This window comes from Labrus bergylta, chromosome 17 (assembly GCF_963930695.1).
Source record: "Labrus bergylta chromosome 17, fLabBer1.1, whole genome shotgun sequence".
Taxonomy (NCBI): domain Eukaryota; kingdom Metazoa; phylum Chordata; class Actinopteri; order Labriformes; family Labridae; genus Labrus; species Labrus bergylta.
Window position 1 is genome coordinate 23,155,448 of NC_089211.1, and position 21,936 is coordinate 23,177,383.

Genomic DNA, 21,936 nt, shown 5'->3' on the forward strand with positions numbered 1-21,936 from the left:
GTCACGTGTTTGTAAAAAGGCTTCATCCACCACAAACTCACTGTGTAAAGATCAGCAAGAGAAATGTTTAATAAATGAATTTATTATGATAAAAATACAAACAAAAATAATTTGAAAAGTACATCACTTTGCATTAAACATGCATAGTCATTAAGAAGTGTCTGTTTGTTCAACTTTATATACATAAATCATACCATGACAGTCAAAACACACAAATGTACTTCCACAAACTGCTAAAAAAGTTAAGTAAAATCACAGTTTCTCGCACATTTACAAAATTGTTGATAAAAAAAGTGAATTAAAAGACTGAATTAAAAAACAATCATTTCATATGGAGTCACTCAATCAAGAGATTTTAGAAACGGCTGAGATAATGTCTCGCTTATGCATCCTTTAATTTAGAAATCTAACCGTGGATGTAGGTTAAATAAATACATCTAATTGTGTCTACGGCAGGAGATGCTCATAATACAAACAGCGGTAACACAAAAACACAGTATTTGTTTGCGGAGCATTCAAAGTATAAGCAAACAATGTTTCCTGAAGCTAACAGCTCAGGCAGACTGCGGACACTTCTCTGTACATCCCTGAAGCTTCATCTGCAGTCTGCTCGCGGTCGTAAAGACAAATCCTCCCCAAGCGGTGACGACGACGGAGCACGTTTTAGTCCCTTCTGTCTTTGGACAGGCGTCCTGATGTTCAGGCTCTGCGGTCGAAGTTGCTGACCACGTTCTTGATGTGATTCAGTTTGGCCTTCAGATACTTACACCTGCGCTTCTTCATCTGATAATCTGGAGACTGAACCAAAAAAAATAAAACGTAGTGAGGACAAGTTACACAATGGACAGCTTGTAAATAAAGCACCAGGATTTATTCTGATTGTGTTGTGACAGCAGGAGCTAAATGTTTGATTTGTTCTCACTGTAGATCAACAACAATCCCACATACCTTCTTCCGGTTCTTTATCCTGTTGTACTCGTCCAGAGCATCCTGATAAAGACGGCATCAACAGTTAATCAGAGACGCAGTTCACAGGATTTAAGGGGAGCGTTAGTCCATAAGGTAATACGTTTATGAAATATTCAGAAAATATAAGAGTGAAGAAGTGTTTTCCTCTCACCAGGTACTGTGGGCTTCCCTCCTGCAGATCGTCCAGCTCTCGGTCCACGTCAGACAGGCCCTTGTTGATGGCGTCCAGCTCGGCCTGCAGGTCTTTGTACTCCAGATGGTCGCGGTCAAACTCGCGCTTGTAGTCGTTGCGCACCTGCTCGTTCGCTATCGGAGGAAACTCGCTGAAGAAGAAGAAAACAACAAATGTTTCTTTCAGAGAAAATCATCTCAAGTTATATTTTTGCCTTTATTGGATAGGACAGCTGAAGAGAGACAGGAAATGTTTGGAGGAGAGAGAGGGGGGGGATGACATCTACAAAGGTCAGAGGTCGGATTCAAACCCACGGCTGCTTTGATGAGTATTACAGTATAACCTCTGTACATGGAGGGGGCGGCGTTACCGCTAAGCTATCTGATCAGATTATTCTTAAAAGGCCACATTTCAATTTTCACTAATTCCAACCGTGACTTTCTACCTGAACATTTCAGAGAAAAATAATTATAATTTTATATAAAAGAGCAAAAATTCTGACACTGGATGGAGAGCATTTGAACATGGTTTAAATAAAGTTTAGAAGTTTCATGAATTTTGTGGGAAAAGTGGACATTTGTCTTAATTCTCCTAGCTTATTTTTAAATTCTTCAAAGGCTGAAATCACTAAGATAGACCGGGGTTCACTTAGTTTGTGTCTAAAACCTTCAGGAATCAATCAGTATTTACACTAAACTGTGGTGTGATCATCACATGAAATCATTTAAATTATCCTCTAATTGATCGGCTACAATTAAAATGCAATTCTCATGTGACAGCACAGATGATAAATATCCAAGAATACGTCAAAACAACCTGGAAAAAGACATCCACAAAATAATAACTTTTCATTTTTACCTGTTGAAGTCATCGTCGTCCAGCTCGTCTCCTGACGAGTTGTAGTCCGTGTCGTAGTCCTGTCCGTCAGCGCGGCGCGGTCGACCTGCTCGTCTCTTTTTGGGCCTCCCCTTCGAGCTCGGTACCTCAGAGATAGAGCTGTACGGAGCGTTCTGCAGAGGCAGCACCTCTTCTACTGCAGGTCTGTGAGAGGAGGTGTACTGTTAGATTCATTCTGAATAACATGAAAAGAAACGCATCACAGAGCCTTATCCCTCATCTATAATGAGTTATAAACTTTAAAACGTGCAGGTTCATGAATGTCTGTTAATCCAGTAAACTCTGGCTTGTGTGATTGCATCTGACGTAGGAGGAAGATAACTCAGCTGTTCTGGTTTACGATCCATCAATTCTACTTTGATGAGTCAGAAGGCGAACAATGACTTCTTGTCTCCATTCATGCACGTCTTGTTCTCTTATCAGGACTCAAGTATTTGACTCAGTTTCACTGTTGCATGTAGAAACTGTAAACACATAAGGCAGAAAGCCTCCAGGTATCTGTGTAGGATCTCTTCTGACTCTGCACTTTACAAGAAGAAAAGCAAACACAACAACCTGCTCCACATTTTTGAACGAGGAACAAGTTTGAGCACGCAGCAGCAGAGACCCGTCTGTAGCCGCGCTACAAATCCATACAGCACACAGGTTCTGTACATCATGTTCTGTGCACAATGATTCTTCAAATACTCGATAAACTACCAGATCTTTAAACTAGAGGACATTTTCTAGTGAAGGGAAGTAACACAAGATGTGCATCAGAGGATTTTAGTTCACAAGAGGAACAATCAATTTTAATTAAAGTCAAATTAATCAACAGGTCACTCTGGTGCCAGACAAGACCAAGACCAGGGCAGGCCGAGGCCGAGACAAGACCAAGACCAGGGCAGGCCGAGGCCGAGACAAGACTAAGATATTTGGGGGTTGAGACCGGGTTAGGGTCAAGACCAAGACTAGGGCGGGACAAGACCGAGACAAGACCAAGACATTTTGGGGTCCACAACACACGTCTCTCTCCGTCTGCTTCGTCCCACAGTTCATGAACACATCACACGTCTCTCTCCGTCTGCTTCGTCCCACAGTTCATGAACACATCACACGTCTCTCTCCGTCTGCTTCGTCCCACAGTTCATGAACACATCACACGTCTCTCTCTCTCTCTCTCTCTCTCTTTATAATCTCATATCGGTCTCGTGTACTCACGGTGGCGTGTAGCTGTACGGCGGTTTGTCGTAGTTTGTGCTCTCATCGTCCAGCCGGTCTCTGGAGCTCCTCAGCTTGTCGGGGTAATCGGACATGGGGAGCACTTCAGGGCCAACTGAGACATTGTTCACCTTTAGGGGAATATAAAAAAACATGCACATGAGCAACATGCAACACAAAAACATCCCATGATGTTAGATCAGATTATGATGCTCAGGCAACACAGTGACCAACAATCATTTTAGAAATGACATCACCTCTTCAATCACAGAAGAAGATGTTTTTATGTTACTTTATTGTTGCAGGTTTTACTTTGAAGGATACAAACTTCTACGACCTCATGAATAGACATAAAGATAAGCTAAGTATGACGCCATAGCGTTGGTAGGTTTCTATCAAGTTTATTTATGTTGTTATAACATGCAAATATATCAAGTTAGAACGACAGGATCTGATGTTTTCCTGTCATGGATGATAATTAACTAGACTATTTTAGGTTTAAGCATGCTGGCCCGACCAAAAAGATATTTGAACATTTTTAAGTCTGGGAAATTATTTCAGGTAGTTTCTTTGCAATTTTTCTGATTGCATTAAACTAAACTTTTCATATTCTTCTACGTAAATAATTGTAATTTGCAGCCCGTAGTCGTACAGTTTCACAAGTCATGTGATAGGACAGCTGAAGAGAAATGATATATTATACTATGTTTGTTGTCTAACAAGTCAAACATGATTCTCCAGCTGCATCCTAATCAAACTTTACCGATCAATCTTCCTTTAAAAAAACGAATCAGTTCTTTCTGCAGTGACCGTTTAATGGATGTCTCCCTCGGAAACTTTTGCATGGAAGAATACTGCAATACTTCTCTGTAAGAGTCAATGCATGCAAACAATGCATCTGGCTCGTCCAAAGTGAATGTGATGTCCATGTTGTCAAATTAAATCTATCTATCTGTCTATCTATCTATCTATCTATCTATCTGAAGAAACATGAAACACATACATCACAATATAACACACAAACCAACATACATTATAGTTTCAAATACAGAAATCTAAATATGAACACAGTTCTGGTTGCATCAGTTCTAATATTTGTTTTCTCACAAGTCAGTTAACAACCTGAAACAAAACACAGTTACGTCCAAATCAGGCTTTAGCAAACAACCTACTGTAAGGACTAATCAACTCTTTCTACAGGAAACTTGAAATGGGTGTCTCCCTCCAAACAAACACATTGGATCTCTATCAGCTCTGGTATGAAAAGCCTGCAAAGACTTGTCCTCTGCTCATAATTGAGCTACACACAGGTTGAAAACATCATGCGTGTGCTGCAGGTCGCTGCAGCCGCACCACTCAGCACTTTCAGATACGCTGCCGGGGAAATAAAACGCGCCCAGTGTCGAGTTTCTCTTTTGGTGTTTTGTGTCTAAAAACTATGCAGTGGACTTGAGAGCACCAGCCCGACCTGTTCTTCCTCTTCATCCCTCCGCAGTGAACTCGACTCTGAGCGAGCGCCGACTGTCATCATGACTTCCAACTATTATCAAAAATGACTCACACACTCATCGCCACCGCTGAAGGGGGGGGATCAAGTGTGAGAGTCGTTACGAAACACTTCTGAAAATAGCTTCAGAAAAGGATGATTCACGGGGGGAAACGTAAACACAAGAGTTCAAACGTTTGACAGTGAAAAGTCCACTTTGAGTCGTAGCTGCTGCGCGACATGTCAGTGTAGGATTGAAACTGTCATCTGTGGTCAGGCCACACCTTGAAACCATTTCTCCACACCTCCCCTCCCCCGCTCATAAACAGGTGACAGCCACCTAACTGGTTCAACCACTTCAGCTGATAGTCACACCGCATCTGCACTGCTGCTTTTTTAGAGTTCCTTCACAGACACTTCCCCTGAAATGAGCTTTCAAAGTCTGACTGTTTCTTATCTTTTGTAGCCCTAAACATCACGGGGGGAGTAAATATCTCGGCTTGAAACGGCAGTCTGAGACGAATGGGCTTGATTGACCTCATCAGTGTGTTAAATGGCAGCATGGTGGGTCATGATCTGGGCCAATCACAGTGACCAGAATAACATTTTGATTTCTATATTGGCAGAAAATGATCTCATTATTATGGGTAAACAAGCTTCTAATCTCGAGATACTGACATCAGAAGTAACAATTAAATTGGAAAACTCGCCATTATGGGAAAATGGAGTTAATAAAATGTGTAGATGTCCGCTAAGGGCTTCCGTAGTAATCCATGATTCTGTTTACATTAGAAAGAATTAATTTTAATCACACAAGCCATTCAGGGCTGCAGAAATGAATTCCATTTTCTAAATCACTTTTGTGTTATCCAACCAAAAGTTTCTAACCCGCTAATGTTCAGTTTAATATATTGTAAAAGTATTGCAAAGAAAAAGCATCAAATCCTCTTATTTCAATCATAAAACAAGTAGCAGAGTGATTTCTAATCATCTATAAAATATCTATTGTTGCCGCTCTACAACCATTCAATTCAGTCATGGATGAAAGATGTCAAATGTCTCTGCTTCAATAGTGTGACAACTTTACTTCATTTTCCAACACTAAAAATTAGCGACATATTAAAATAATATTATGATATAATAAAGAATCCAATTTCACTTCCTCTCTTCAGAATAAAAGTCATCAAAATGAATATCCAAGGATTTTGCCATTTTGTTTTGATTGTTGTAAACTTAAAAAAAAAATAAAAAAATCTTTGGTCAATTTGAGATTAAGGAAATTGTGACACAATCTGTTGGGATAGCTGCCACCATTGTACACACTGAGAGGTTGATTAATTGACCAAAGAAATAAGTTCCAGAATCATTGCCCAAGAAAACAAATGAGTTTGTAAAATGTCAAAAAAGCCAATCCCAGTTTTTAAATCTAAGATAACCTTAAAATTTCTGGTTTGTCCCTCAAATGGACTCAACAGTAACAAGCAGTAAAATTAGATCGGAGGAGCTTTAAGGCAAATTTGACGATTTCTGCTTGAAACATGTTTATATGTTCAGTATACAAAGTGGAAAAAGGGGGCAAATTTGAACACAGTTTCGGCAACAAACTCATCAATAAATAAAAAAGTGGTTTCAGCTAACGCTCACCCAGGCCTCCACGTCTTGGGGCGGCTCCATCTCGTCAATAACCTTCACTCTCTTCCACAAAATGTTGCTCTTGCCGTAGTTTTGGAGCTTCTTGCGAGTCTTCAGGGCGAAGACGAGCATGATGATCAGAGCGACGGCGACAAGGAAGCCCAACACCACAGCGATGGCCTGGAATGAGAGAGGAAACAGTTAGAAAGGGAGCTTTTCTTTATTTGAAGATATTAACACAAAGCATATACAGTAAGTGTGTGTTCACCTCTTGCGGCTCCACGACGCAGTAGTGGTAAAGATACTGGTTCTGAAACACTCCTGATGGTTGGGGGCGTTGGAACTGGGCGCACAGACCGGCAATCTGGCTCCCATAGGCAGATCCAGAAGACTGAGCCATTGGGTTCACCGCCACCAAGTATACTATGGAGGCTATTAGCATTAGCAGAGCTAAGATGGCACAGATGATTATCACGGCCAGGTAGAACCTCCGGCTCTCCGATAGACTCGAATGGGACACGATGATGATGAAGATGGCCAAGCCTGCGATGAAGGATAAGGCTGCCATGGCGATGATGAACCCTTTGCCTGCTCGAGGGTCATTGTAGTTCCCGCCGAGTCCACCGTAGCCGTAATTGTTTCCAGCACTGTACCCTCCGCCGCCAAAGGAGTTATATCCGCCGCCGCTGTAGCCTCCTCCTCCATAAGCTCCTCCTCCGTAAGTTCCCCCGCCAAAACCACCCATAGCTCCGGCGGAGTCCCAAGCCAGCGTGGAGGCGACACAAGCGAATATGGCCAAGGACATCACGATGACGATGATGGCCATGATTTTGAGGATGCCGGGCGGAGACGTCCAGCGGTAGAAATGCTGGAACTCGTCATCGGGGTAGTAAGAATAGGCCGGCTGGACAGGGGGGTTACTGTAGGGTAAGAAAAGACAGAAGAAACACAATGTAACTTCATGAATCGTATACATGAATGACAGGTTAAGCAAATATTAAAAGATACAATTTGAATTTAAATGTACTTTAATGAACCCATAGAGTTAGTTGTTATGTACCCCAAATATTAAAGAAGCCTTTAGCATCTGTTTCAGGGTAAACCAAATTTAGTGTCTCTGCTTAGATACTCGATCAGCCACCAGTTTATGGCCTGTTGTTGTTATTTTCAGGTATTTTAGCGTCTGTTTCATGGCTTCTGTTTTTAGTAACCATTCTGCCATTTGTTATATTTAGTGTTCATTCTAAAGACACACAACAGATCTGTTTTGATTCACCCTTTAGCATCTGTTTGAAGGTGGTCACTGCTTACGATTAGCCTCTTTTCTAAGACATCCTTAAAAGTGCAATACTTTTCTTTAGGTTTCCAGGATATGCGCCGCTAGACGCGCCCAATTAACCACAAGTTCTCCTTTGTTTATTCCTCTTCTTAACAGACAATTTTAGCATTCTTTTCTTACCGGGATGGAGGAGACAGAGGCCGGTGCGTTACCTGGCGATAGATTCTTTTGTGTAGATTTTGTGGCTTCTTTGCTGCGGTCTAAAAACAGTGTGACTGCATACCTGGGAACCCCGTTCCCCGACTGGGCACAGCTGATATTCGTTAGCAGCCGCTCTAGCTCGTTCAATTGTGGGGCAGAGTTTGTATTACGCACCGTCCTTTCCTCCACTCGGCATTAATTAATAATTCATTTAAATAATCAATAATCAATAAACAACTCAAAATTGATAAACAAATGCAAACTATCCAATAAATCACGAAATCAACTATTTGGCTTCAACAATCCTTTTATAGTCTGTTTTAAGGTGCCGAATGGAGTCTGTTTCATGATATCCTTTTGCCACCTGTATTTAAATACAGAATTTTGTTGTCCTAAGTGTCTTTTTTAAGGTAAATTATATAATCTATTTTAAGTCCATTTAAAGGAAGAATATGTGACTTTTTGATCCAGTAGATGTCGCCCATGAGCACCAGCATGAAACCAAAACAAACTGCTGTTTGGCCACGCCTCCGTCATACTGAAGCCTCCGCTCTCCTCCAGCGACACACCTCCAAACCCCCTTCACTCAAGCTCGCACAGAAGAGTTTAGCACAAGCGACTGGCTTGCATTGTTAGCAGGCTAATTTTAGCGCTCCTTAGCTAGCTCGTAGCTTCACATTGCATTCAAATTGACACAGACTGACCACGATCTAAAATCCCTTACTTGACATCAAAAAAACAGTGAGTATGTTCTTCTTCTCTCTAGTCCTCTTAAAACAGCTTTTTAAAAAAGCCCGTCCCGTCCACGTTAACATGATGTAAACACGGCTCTGACAACAACACAGCCAGCAGGGACTCGAGCTTCTCCCTCATTGTAGACAGTCATGACTCAGAGATATTAACACAGGATAAACTTGATTTCTGCTGTATTTATGTGTCAGATGTTGCACAATCTTTCTGTAAAGGTACGGTATAATTCCGTGTCTGTTCTAAGGTAACCTGTAAAATCTGGATTTGGGTACCTGTTAAGGGTCTATTTTAAGGTTTCTGCAGTTGCTTCAAGGTTCTCGTAGGCTGACATCAATTTGGAGTCTGTTTTAAGGTAAACTTTCACTGACACATTTTCGGAGTTCGTTTTGGGCATTTGTTTGGAATCTGTTTTTAAACACTTTTTTGGCATCTTATGTCAAACTAAACTTAAAGTCCTTATATGAGATTTTTCACACTTAAATATAATATAAATCAAGTATATCCTCTGAAAATAACTCTGTGAGTCATGACTGTCTACAATGGGTGTAACACCCGAGTCCCACTGTCTGTGATGTTTTCAGAGTTTTCAGAGTCCTATCTTCACTTTGTTTACATCGCCAGGACGGCCGGCTGACTCCTCCCCTCGTGTATAAAAGTTGTTTAATTGAGGGACTAGAGAAAAGAAGAATAACATACTGTACTCACTGCTTAACTGTGTTTCTAGATCACGCTCATTTCAGGTAAATTTACATGCAGTGTGAAGATACCAGCATAATAAAGATCGCTAGCATTAGCATGCTAACACAACAATGCACCGCAAGTTGTTTTGGTTTCATGCTGGTGCTCAAGGGCGACATCTGCTGGTGCTCATATCACGTCGTGTTCGTATTTCTTTTGTGAACTAGCAATTCTCATATTTTTGCAAGATATTTCTCCCACAGTTCCCCTTCAGTTCGTCTTTTTACTCGCCCTTTTGCGTCTGTTTCAGGGAACCCTTAAGCGGCCATGGGTTGAAACTGTTTTGACAAAGTGGCTCAAACTGGAGAATAAGCTGTCGTTAAAACATGTTTAAAATGTGCCCCAGAAAATTTCAGGTTTGGGATTTCAAACCACAAACATTTATCTAAATATCATGCCAAATGTAGTCTTTCTAATTCACTGGTATTCAATTCAAGTACACGACATGTTAAACAATTTAAAAACTAGTGTGGCCTCTTTTTGCCGCCCTATCAAAGTCGGTCATTAGCTTGAGCTGTGTGGATATCTAAACAACCTAACAGGGGAGGTTTACTGTCAACTCATCAAAGAGATACTCACTATCCATCTGACTCATAGGGAGGCGGACTCCCATTTGGCCTGGAGGACATTTCTGCTGGATCCACTGGGCGCTTGTCTGTGAAAGAAAGACTCCTAGTGTTAGGACATACTTCAACCTAACCTCAAAACTTTACATTCATTACAATAGAGCTGCAACAGAAGACTGTTTTCTGTCAGCAGTCAAAAACAATCCATTCAGAAACTTTAAGATGTTATCTTAACAATGACATGAAACAGAAAACAGGAACACAAATGTTAAGGATCTGGGAATTAAAACTTTTGAGCATTTGTGCCTTAAAAAAAAAAAAAAAAGATTTATTAAATAAGTAGAGTTCTGTTTCTCTTAGGTGTAATCAACAAATTAATAAAACACTTTATTCTGAAATCAAACAACAACTCTCCTGAAATGTTAGCCATTAACACAACGACACACAGACTGGACAGGTGTAACCGAAAAAAATCTTCACTTCATTTTCGCCTGATCATGAAATATAAAACTACATAAAACAAAATTATGTTACAGCCAACAAATTCAGCAACTTTGAGCACTTTAATTCGTCATTATTTCGCACTTTTTCCCGTTGTCTCTGCAGCACAGCAACAAAGAAGACGTCAAGGAAATAAACAATGCGCATCCAATAACACACCTGTGCCTGTTGTATCTACAGGTGAGGAGTTATAAGAGATTTAAAACCACATATTAAACCAAACCAGAGTGAAGTCTTAACACTCACCTGTCTCTTTGTTGCCTCCCTGCCTCTCCTTCTCCGCTGCACCTGAAATGTTTCAACTGAAACTGCTGCTCGTAAAGAAAATCCGCAGCCACGCCTAGACGGGCTCCTGCTCTCGGTCGGTGTAGCTCCGCCCCCCTCCCCGTACAGGTGTCAGGCGGTGTCCCGTTACGAAAGCCTCTCAACACCGGAAGTCCTCATTCTCTCTGTGGAAACGGGTCGAAATGCTTCAGAATTTTTTTTTTAAATTTAGGTAGAGTAAAGTTTACTGGATGCACAAAGCACAAAGTCTGATTTTCCTTTTGAACAAATCTGATTGGTTGATAAATATATGAAATTTTGGTTGCGGAGTCAGTGGCAAAGTGTTTTTTCTTCTTCCTTTTTTCTCAGAAAGAGAAACTGTCTGCTTCTGAATAAATACAAGTAAAGACAATTTAATGCAGAAGTAAAACTGTATTTAGAAGACAAAAAAAACACCAAAAGATCACTTAAATTATGAAAGAAAATGGACATTTACAGCAGAATATTTACATTTACACTTGATAAAGTTACAGGGAAAATTCAACTTTAAATGTAATTTTCAATTCAATCTCGAGGTCCAACGTGTTTGGAAAAAAAAGAAATATAAAGAATATATTTGGGCACTTAGGAAATGTAAGTGTCTGTAAAGTAGAAAATCTTTAATCTATGAAATTGTCGGACAAAAAGTTACAGCACACACACATAACATACACTTAAATTCTACTATAAAGACATGCATAAAAAAGAGAAGGTGCAATTAAAACAGTCGAGACAGTTATCACAGCAGTTGAAGAAAAGAGCTAGATTCTTTAGGTACGTAGTGTTTTTTTGTTTTGAAATTCATGCAGACAAGCCTGACAGAAAGTGAAGTCTCTTTTGGAGTTTAAGCGGAGGTAAACATTTTCAGAAGTTATCCCCGAAGCGTCTCCTCTGAATTAAAATCTCCCAGTGATTTCTGTCAAACATTCACATCGGATACCAGTGTCATTAGTGAAATAAAGCAGGAGCTACAATCAGAGAGTCACAGTATCACACATATACAGCATATTCTTTGAGTTATTTACATATTTATGGACCGTTTAAAATAAAAGCAAAAGTGACACATTCTGGGAAATGCACATGTTCGTTTAAGATGAAAAAAATCAGTACCACTCTGAAAGCTACAGACGGGAGTTTGTAAGCATTGGTGGAGCGTCAACCTCTCCGTGCTGAAAAATGAGTACAATATAGAAGTGCAACGCACAATGCAGTTCCTCGAGTGTCCACTAGAGGCTGCCTCCAAAAGTGAAGGAATCCCAGTTAGGTCCCATATTAAAATGCCAGAAATAAACATATTTACAGCCTGCTGGAAAAAACAGTTTTTGGTCTCTGCAGCTTATTTTTAATGTTTGTGCACACTGTTAAGCGAGGTGATTTTTTTTTGTAAGTGTAAGTGTGAAAACAGCTGATGGTTGTGGATTGCTCATAACAACGCAACTAACTTAAAAGGTTTAAACCTAAAAATCAAAATACAAATCAAATAAGAGCCAAACATGTATGTGCATTTCTAGACGTATGGACACTCTTTTTATGTTTGACCTGAAGGGGTGAAGGTGAAGTCCGCAGAGTTCTTTGTTTGGATCAGCATCAAGGTGCAAAAAAAAAAAAAAAAAAACTGAAAGTAACACAAGCTTGAAACACAGCAGAAAAAAATGGAGTCTGCATTTTGCATGTTGTGATTGCACAGGGGCGGTAATGAAACTCCACTGTCATTACACCTTAGTATTTTCATATTGATTCTGACACGGTGTGATATTTGCGTCTCAGTCTGTGACTTCACATTGTGTTAGGGCGTGTAAAGAAACAGCCGGAGCTCCACACACACACACACACACACACACACACACACACACACACTCAGACATGCACACAAACACGGCGCTGTTATCCCTCGCTGGCTGATAGTGTTTAAATTGCAAATGTGCTGAAATATTTGTGTGTAATAGTGAAAAGTTTAAGTGATTTAAAAAACACTGCAGAAGTGCGAACAATAATGATGGTTGTAAACTTACAGGTGCTCATAGGCGGACTTTAGGTCTTGAAGTTGGCCATTTTCCCCCCCGTTTAGAAGATGTGCTAAGCTAAGCTAACTTGCAACTAGGTGCTTCATCCCTCAGACATTTGAGTGAGCGGTATTGATTTTTTTTCATAACTGCACCAAAAAAAGGGAACGAGTGCATTTCCTAAAATGCGTATTAAAAAAATTCCACAATTTAGTGTTTGTTAAGCAGAAGCAGACAAACAAAAAGTGCTGACAGACGTTTGCTCTCAGACAGATTCAAGAGAAAGAGCGGTTTAAAAAACAATCCCAGTCATGCTCTTGTGGTCCTGCACGAGTTTCCCTCTCCAGTTAAAATGTCATTTTCACCACCACAAGTCGTCAGCCGTCTACGTGAGTTCTGTTATTTGTGGTCTGTGGTTTTTCCAGCGTTCTGACTCCTACAGAGGTTTTGAAGCTCAGCTGTATCCGTCTTCCCACTCCATGACTTTATCGTACTCTTGGATCTTCTGTTTGATGTGCGACAGTTTGTTCTTTAGGTACTCGCAGCGCTCCTTCTTCTCCAGGAAAGTCGGGTCCTGGTGCAGAAAAAGCAGAAAGAAGAAGATACACTTTATTAATCTCATGAGGGGAAATTCAGGTTCACACTCTGTTATTGAGACATGCCACACACACATAGGCTGATACACAAACACATGCACAAACAGAATCATATGAACATGCACTGATATAAATCAGTAAAATATAAATCAGTATGGAGGTGTTTTATTTTTTCAACGAGACAACAGACTCACATTCTTCTTCCTCTGGTATTCCTGAAGGATTCTGTTAATGCGATCAACCTCCTGCAAAGAAATAGAAATGACATGGACATGTTCATCAGACGCATATGAGGAACATTGAGGTGCAATGATGCTGTAAGTAAAATCCACTTTCTAATGGAGCAGCGAAGGAATCTGAGGGTGGAGGGGAAGTTCAGCAGGAACAAGAAGCACAAACAGAGGAAGTGACAACATGTGGGAAATAACAACAGAAAGACTTTGTGTGTTATTCCAGGCATGCAATCAGTTTCTTACATTCATGTTTACACTTGTGACTGATGGGGGCCATAACTCATGGGTACCAACACCATCAGGACAAAACGGGAGAGTGGTGGAGGTAAAACAAACTTTAAACGGCTTTAAAGATGATTTAAACTAATTTCTTCTTTGCCAGTTAATCTCCAACAAACTGTCTGAAGCACGTCTTTATTGACCTGCATCTCTTGCTATGTTTATGGTTAATATGTTGTCTTCACATGTGACATGGAGCTGATGATTCAGGTTGTCATTTTTCTTTTGCAACTCCACCTGACCAGCACAGACGGGCACTGCATCAGGTTTTAAAAAACAAACCCCCGAGGTCATTGAGTCATTGCTTACAAATAGAAGAAGTCTGCAAAAAATATAGTAAAAATGTTATTGATTTATTATGTGGAAACATAATTCTGCTGCATAAATATGCCACAGGTGTTATAAAATGAAAAGATATGAGGCCTGGTGGTTGGTGCCCACGCCCCATGTGTAGAGGCTGTAGTCCTCCGGGTTCCTTACTCTCTCTCTCCCATCGATTTCTGACACTACCCACTTTCAATCTTTAAATAATAAAGGCACAAAATAAACCTTAAAATAAGCTTTGTTAGAACATCTATCAGCTCAGTTGTTGTTTTTGTTTTTAAAGAAGAGTAAATGCGTGCTAATACTCACCATCTGGCTGGTGGGGTTCTGCGGCAGACTGCGCATCATGGCGTCCATCTCGTCAAACTTCTTGAGCGTCACCTGCACGTCTGCGTGGATCTCCTTGTACTCTGCGTACTGGTCGTTGAACACGGCTCGGTACTGATCCCGCTCCTCTACAGACCGGATCGACGGATACTTACTGCGGGGTGGAGGGAGAGAATAAAATGTCTTAAACACACAGTTACCAGCTGCTTAAATGTGAATATGATCTAGTTTTCTTTGAGTGAACAGAATAGTTCTGCTGGTCAAAAGGCCATTAAAGATTTGTTAATTACTATGGATTTTGCTGAAGTAAAAACATTTACAGATACATTGTGATCAACATCATCTAGTTTAGTAAGTTGTATATCTAAAGCAGTACATACCTGATGTAGTCGGGCAGTATCACAGGTTTTGGGATGTGTCCCGATGGTATCGCTCCCTGCAGAACTTTTGGTGGGACTGCTCTGGGAGCAGCCTGGATTGGAACCACTGAGGAGCCCTGGACCTGCTCAGGAGCTCTGAGTGCAGGACCTGAAACTGGAATCATCTGCTGGGACACAACAAGAAAATCAAATGTGTAGAAATCATTTTACAGATTGAGCAACAACGTGAAGTGCAATGAAATAAATAAGTCTGTATTATGATTGATTGAACAACATGGGAGGATGCTCACCAATGATCGTGCAGCTCTCCTCTCAGAGGGATCCATCTGGGGAAACAAAACATGCACATGTCATCCCGTGAACATGAAGCCAATAATAAGGATTTAGTAGTGCAGGAAAAGGTTTTTATTCACACAAGAGGCAGCGAGCTTGGCTTAGCATGAAGACTCAAAACACACCCTGGCCCTGACAGTTACCATCTGTGTTAAGGTGCTCAGGTCAACATGTTATATCTCATTTGGTCATCCTGTCAAAAAGGCGGTATGGGCAGAGGTTTCTTGGAGTCAATAACAAGTTGTCCATACTTTTAGTCTTTTTAAGAATTTCAGGCTTTTTGTCTTAATTAAAGACAAAACATTGGATAGAGAAAATCAGGAGAGAGAGTGGGGGATGACATGCTGGAAAGGAGATGTAGGACGGACCTGAGCAATGTAAAAAAATGGAGGATATATTAAGTCAAAGTTTATGATACAAACACAAATATATTCAAATTTTTTAAATGCAAAACGTTTGACATATTCAGCTCTAACATACACACAGTCTCAGTCAATGTATCATTTAAATGATGGCAGAGTTCAGCTGCGTTATCAGCCCGACATTTACCGTCGCTGTTTTAAACATGTGACACTGCCAGCCTACAGTGCTCTTTTTCAGTCTTGACGCCAGGCTAACAAGCTACTACATTTATGTTCACAGCTCACAGGTAGGAAACACAGACTCCGCCCCCTCACTCTTCTACAGCTGTAAGCCTGTGTGTGCAAATCATGTGGTTTGTTGTTGCACTGAAGTCTGAGTGTGCAGACATGTTTGTAACACCAGCCTGTTTATCAGTGATCAAAGGGATACATAGTGTTGATGATCCTTTAAGCAGAAGAAGAAGAAGAAGAAGCTCAGAATGGTGTTGAGGAAATTCAAAACCCAGCCCATAAAACAAAACAAACAGACACCTGAACCAGATCTCACCTCCGGGCCGTACTTCTCCCGGTATCTGCGATTAGCTTCATGCCTCCACAGCTTCAGACACACGGCGGCTCCGATCAGATACACGACCAGTGTGACAAACAGGAAGATGATGGCTGCGGTCTGGCCGGCCTCTGTTCTGCAGAACGCCCCGTTGATGCCGTTGTTGAAGACCGGGTAGGAGCAGAGCCCTCCACGGGTTGTGTCACGGACGTAAACAATGCCTGGTAAACCAACAAAAACAAAAAACCTCAATAAGAAACTTAATAAGCGACAAAGGGGGACGTTCTAGTTTGAAAATGTGCATTTTCTCACTCTTCTCTGGTGGTATAAAGCCAAACAAGTAGCTCTCAAAGTAACAATACCTTAAAGGGGTTTGCTACTATCTGTTAACCTTTGCCCTATTTCAAGATATGATGGAGCTTAAATGACTAAAAAGTACAAAAAAAAAAAAAAGGTTTGCATTGCTTCGGCAGCAGCTGCAGAACTGAAACATGATGTGAAGTCTGCAACATTTTGGCTCACAGCTGTGTTTCCTACCTGCTGCCATGTAGAGCACAGCCAGCGCCAGGTTGATGATAAACTCCGTCAGCGGCCACCAGTTGGAGTCGAGCAGGATGGTGCGGTAGTACATGGTCATCCCGAGCACCAACACGATCACGGTCACCAGCCAGGCCAGCCCCGCCACCACCAACACAAACGGGGTCTTCGGGCCCGAGTAGTACGACCCTCCTGTTCCTGAACCGTAAAGCCCTCCTCCGTACGCCCCTCCGGGAGACGAGTACCCGAACATGTTGAACCACTCGTTGTCTTTGTGGATGTAGGCGCAGACGCAGGCGAACACGGCGGCTCCCAGCAGGAGCTCCACGCAGCCCAGAATCCTCAGCAGCCCCGCCCACGACTTCATGTAGGCGTAGCGCAGATGGTACTCCTCCACCCGCTCGCTGTAGGTCAGACCGGTGTGATGAGTGCGTCCGGATACGGACTCCCGTAGCTCCAGAAGCTCTTTGCCTGAGTTGTAGCTGCCGCCTGAGCCTCCATATGGATCCCGGAACGACCCAGGAACCGAGGGGGAGTGCGGGGGAGAGCAGCGGACCCCGTCGCTGGTACTGTTGTTGTTGTTGCACGAGGAGTCCGACATGGGCCAGGGCTTGTTGCTGCTGCGGTTACTCCCTCTAAAGAAGTCCTTCCAGGAGTCCGGGATGAAGCGGTGCACGGGTTTAATGTCGAGGGCGGGGTCAGGGTCGGCCTCCGCATCGAACTCTCTGCCGCTGAGGTCGAACTCCAGGCCCACAGGAGGCTGGTCGGGCAGAGGCGGGGGAGGCAGGGGGTCAGCGCTGAGCGCGAGGGGAGCCGCTCTCTGCTCGCTCAGAGGCTCTAGGTCGTAGGAGTCTGCTCGGCGTAAGGAGCCCTGAGGGACCTGGTCATAGTGTGGCGCCTGGCGGACACGCTCAGTGCGTCCGTTAAAGCCTCCTCCATAGGACATGAGGATGGTGATGGTCCCTGAGAAAACACAAGCATGCAAAAAACATAAACAAGCATGCATTAATTAAATACCAAAGTAAATCTTGCTTCATCATTGAAGCTTCCATCGTGTCATCGTTGTACATCGTTAACAGAACTGAGTTTGGCCGCCACAATACCAGAATTTAAACTTTAATATGATTCTAGCAAAAATCAGACAATGTTGATACCTTTTTTGAAACCACAGCAACCAAAATAGAAGTCCTAGGCACCCAAGATTTGGATATTTCTTGATTTTAATTATGCAAAAATATGCAGGCAAACTCCTGCCCGCTGTCTCAATTGCAAAAATTGAACGTTGGCAATATTTCAATAATGAAACGTCACCAACTATATGTGCAAATTAGACCGCGCTTTTTATATTCAAGACATCTTTGGGTAAAAGCATGACTGAATATCTTTAGTTTTTTTTTTTTTTTTTTTAAAAGCTTCAACATTAAAATAATACAGATGGTTTTGTTTTAAAACATGTGGTATCAAAAAGTATCAAAGCATCAACATTTTAACAACCTCAAAGAACTACACAGTATGGAAAGAAAGAGGAAATATAAACAGGAATAAGCCGTAGTGAAGAGATAATCCAAAATAGATGGTGCATGCTCCACAACCAAACAGCGAGACCCTGAAGAAAAAAAAAGCAAACCCCCGACAGTACCTGAGCTCCCCACAGAAAAAGCCCTCATGAGTGAAGATGTGATCCTCCATGCAAGCCGAGTCAAGAATGCATTTTTGTGCTGCAACCAAACAAAAAAAAGGGCAAAACTCCCCCTCCCCCTCCCCCCTCTTCTTCTTCTTCTTCTTTCCTGGCTGATGGTTTATTTTCAAGAAAGTTGTTGCAGACAGCACAAAAATACATTCTTGACACAAATCAGCCCTTTAAAGCCCGTCTCTTCGATCTTTAGAGGTAAAATAAAAATAAAGAACGGTGCTTGAATACCTTTCACACGCAGTCACTCAACACGACTTACATTGGCTTGCGGGTCAGAATGCAAACCTGGTATGAACACACAGTGAGCCGACGAATCACCTGTGAACACAAACAAACGTTTAAAGAGGAGCGGTTGGCCTGCAGAGAATGAGAATAAACTAAATCACAATGTAAAAAGAGCCCAAAGCGACATGTTCATATTCTAATTTGACCGACCCAGAAGATCACAACCTTAAATATAATCAGTTTATGGTTAGTTAAACCGGGAAAAGCAGAAAAATCAGTTTGTTGACATTTAAGTTTCTCGCCAGATGATGTGTTTGCTCATTTTCTTCCTTTTGCCAAAACATCTGTGAAGCTATTTTCTTTATTTAAATCATGTGACGTTTATTGTTCCATGTTTACCTTTATTCTTCTTCCTCTTTTTTTGAAAGAACACTGTTGTATTTTTGTGTGCCTCCAAAATGTGATTCATGACTCGCATGAATCTGATATCATAAAAATAAAAGAAAATACATTGACAGCTGTTCTTTAGATTTCTAAATTCTAATTAAAACAGCATTTAAACCAAAAGAAAATGAATCTGATATCAGGCCAATGCATGATACTCAATATAAAGCAGGGACTATTTAATAAAAAATATGCAACTATTGGTCTAAAACCGTGCACGTTCAATACCCTTCTTTCTGCTCAGTTTGTTTTGTTTGTTTCTTATTTTGCCCTTTTTGACATTGTACCAGAAATAGGAATAGTCACTGTGTGTGTGTGTGTGTGTGTGTGTGTGTGTGTGTGTTAATGTCATCACTTGTGTCATGTATGTATGTGCAGTTTGTGTTTCTTTTAGATGTCTAATGCTCAGTGTCATTTATTTGATTTCTGTATCTTATTCATGATTGTTGAAATAATTATTTAAATGATTCCTTCTTGTGTTTTTACCCCCCAAGAGCTTACCTGTAATGAAATGTGCTTTATAAGTCAACTTTATATTTTATTATATTATATTATAATTATATTATATCATTATATTATATTATTATATTATATTATATTATATTATATTATTATATTATATCATTATATTATATTATTACATTATATTATATTATATTATAATATTATATTATATTATATTATTATTATATTATTTTATTAAAGGACTATTTTCACATTTAAGTCGCGGTTCTTTCCAGATGTAACGGATCTACTTTCACTTTTTGCTGCTGTTGATTATTTGTGTTATTTAAATTGAAGTGGAGTCAGATAATTAAATATATATTAATAAACGTTTGTTTCAGCTCTGCTTTAATCTGAACAACATGAAGTGTGCAGTGAAGGAGGCCTAACCTAATAACGTTACAACAGACGCAGATCTGGCACACAGCCAGCGGGCTCGGTCAAGAGAAAGAGTCAATTTAAACACTCAAAAGTGACTCCGTGTTAACTCATTAAAGCGTTTAAAGTTCATTTAAAACCCTGTAACAATCTGTGTGTTCACAAAAAGTCGATATGTATTACTGCTTAATGACCATTTTAACCTGAAACCGCGAGGTAAACTTTCCTCCAAGTGCACGTTTACGCCAACTCAACTTGTGTTTACGTCTGACTTTTCGACATTAAAAGTTCACATTTCTGTTAAAAACGACTCATTATCGACGCCTGCGTGCACACATGTTGAAATATTTAAGTTTATAATGGATGTAAACAGAGTTTGCACACCGCTGCCTTACCTTGTTCGCTCCTCTTCTTCTTCGTCTCTCATTTCAGTAACGTTAAACCACGGCCACGTGACCTGCCCATCCCAGTGACGTCACCCAGGCAGAAGGGGGAAATGTACCTGTTAGGAAGTAGCACACCTGAGAGATAACTAAACACAGATACTGTGACTCATTTATAATTTTACAGTCTCTTACTCTGGCCCCTCTTGTGTGAGGTGTTTATTTTGTAATATCAGAGTCACTTTATCTTTGTTTTATTTTGAGTCAATGTGATGGCGCTATAGGAAATGTTTTGTTTGTGTCTGAATAATCCCATGAGGGATGAGCCGTGTCTTTATGAAAATAAAGATTCATACACTTTTCTGCAGAGCCAATGAGGTCCCACAAAAGTAGAACAACAAAACAAACAAAAAAAGAAAATAAACTCACAAATGTTCGACAAACATTGCTTTAAATTTGAGCTTTAAAGGTCACATATCCTCCTCCTCTTCAACCAGTGTAAATAAGTCTCAGAGCTCCTCTTAACATGTCTGTGAAGTTTCTTGTTCTAAATCCACTCTGATCCTGTATTTGATCATGTCTATAAACCCCTCTATTTCAGCCCTGCTCAGAACAGGCTGTTTCTGTGTCTGTACCTTTAAATATGTAAATGAGCTGTGTCTGACCACGCCCCCTCCCTGGAAGGGCTTTGGGTGTACTCGGTGCTTTCTCGCTCCATGTTCTATTGTTTACGATGAGAAGGCAGACTCAGTCACCCACCTGGGGGAGGGGCTACTGCCCTTTGTGATGTCATGAAGGGAAAATCTCCAAACGGCGTGTTTGAGCACACATTTTCTGAAAAGTGGAGCAGGCAGAAGACGGAGAGGATGGACTTTCTCATAGAGGGGGGTTTGTAGACAGACTAGGGACAAATGGTAAAGTGTATTTTGCACAATATGTGACCTTTAAAGAGAAGTAAAGTTTTTAAACAGATTTTGTTATAGTGCCTCAGTACTATAGTCATCCAGACATTTTAATAGTGTTATCCAGATTACCTATTGTGACCTCCTGCTTGTTAAATTGCAACAGGAATGTACACGACATAGCCCGAGGCCATCAAATCTATGAGCCTGCAGAGTCAGAGTCTGACTGCCTAACACCTCTTCTGTTCTTTAATTCAGGCTGCTGCTCAGGTGGAGGAATCTCCGCCATCTCATCTTCCATGTGTACTTCAAGGTAACAGATACCCACATTTAAAGTGACAGAAAAGCAACAAAAGCAACAAATATTGAAAAATAAGACAGCTCCATAAATGAGTTTTATTTGTAATTTAAAGCCGTAAAAAAAATGAAGAATTTAAAGTTTTCATCACCAATGAAACACATTTGTTTTGATTCTTTAAGAAGCCTTTGCAGACTGAATCAAACAAATGTAGTTGGCTGGATTGTAAATGAATGATGTTTTTAAAATCTTAGTTTTACCAACATGTTTCAAATCCTTTACACAGGGTATAAAAAGGTTAGGTTGAGTCAAAAGCCACATCCTAACGTATCACCTCCTATACTGTCTTTAACCAGACCGGTAGTATGCAGTTACATACTAAACTACCAGTCATGTGACATAAGTGTTAGACTTGCATGATTCATGATCCACATCCAGTGACAGTATATGTCATGGTCAGGATTTGAGTTTAGCAGGTGACACATTCAGTATGT

At 40.9% G+C, this 21,936-nt stretch overlaps 1 protein-coding gene across 1 annotated transcript; it reads right to left on the minus strand.

The window, feature by feature from the left end:
• Positions 1–62: 62 nt before the first annotated feature.
• marveld2a (MARVEL domain containing 2a) lies at positions 63–20,314 on the minus strand. The gene is made up of 18 exons (XM_065965846.1): positions 20,255–20,314; positions 18,537–18,626; positions 16,616–17,578; positions 16,079–16,299; positions 15,127–15,162; positions 14,837–15,003; positions 14,439–14,610; positions 13,488–13,538; positions 13,154–13,271; positions 10,638–10,679; positions 9,904–9,979; positions 6,625–7,276; positions 6,369–6,536; positions 3,239–3,369; positions 2,000–2,182; positions 1,121–1,292; positions 949–990; positions 63–798 (listed from the first exon to the last, which is right to left on the minus strand). The coding sequence occupies exons 3-18, from the start codon at positions 17,559–17,561 to the stop codon at positions 700–702; spliced, it is 3,276 nt and encodes a 1,091-aa protein (XP_065821918.1). The 5' UTR covers positions 17,562–17,578; positions 18,537–18,626; positions 20,255–20,314; the 3' UTR covers positions 63–699.
• Positions 20,315–21,936: the final 1,622 nt, after the last annotated feature.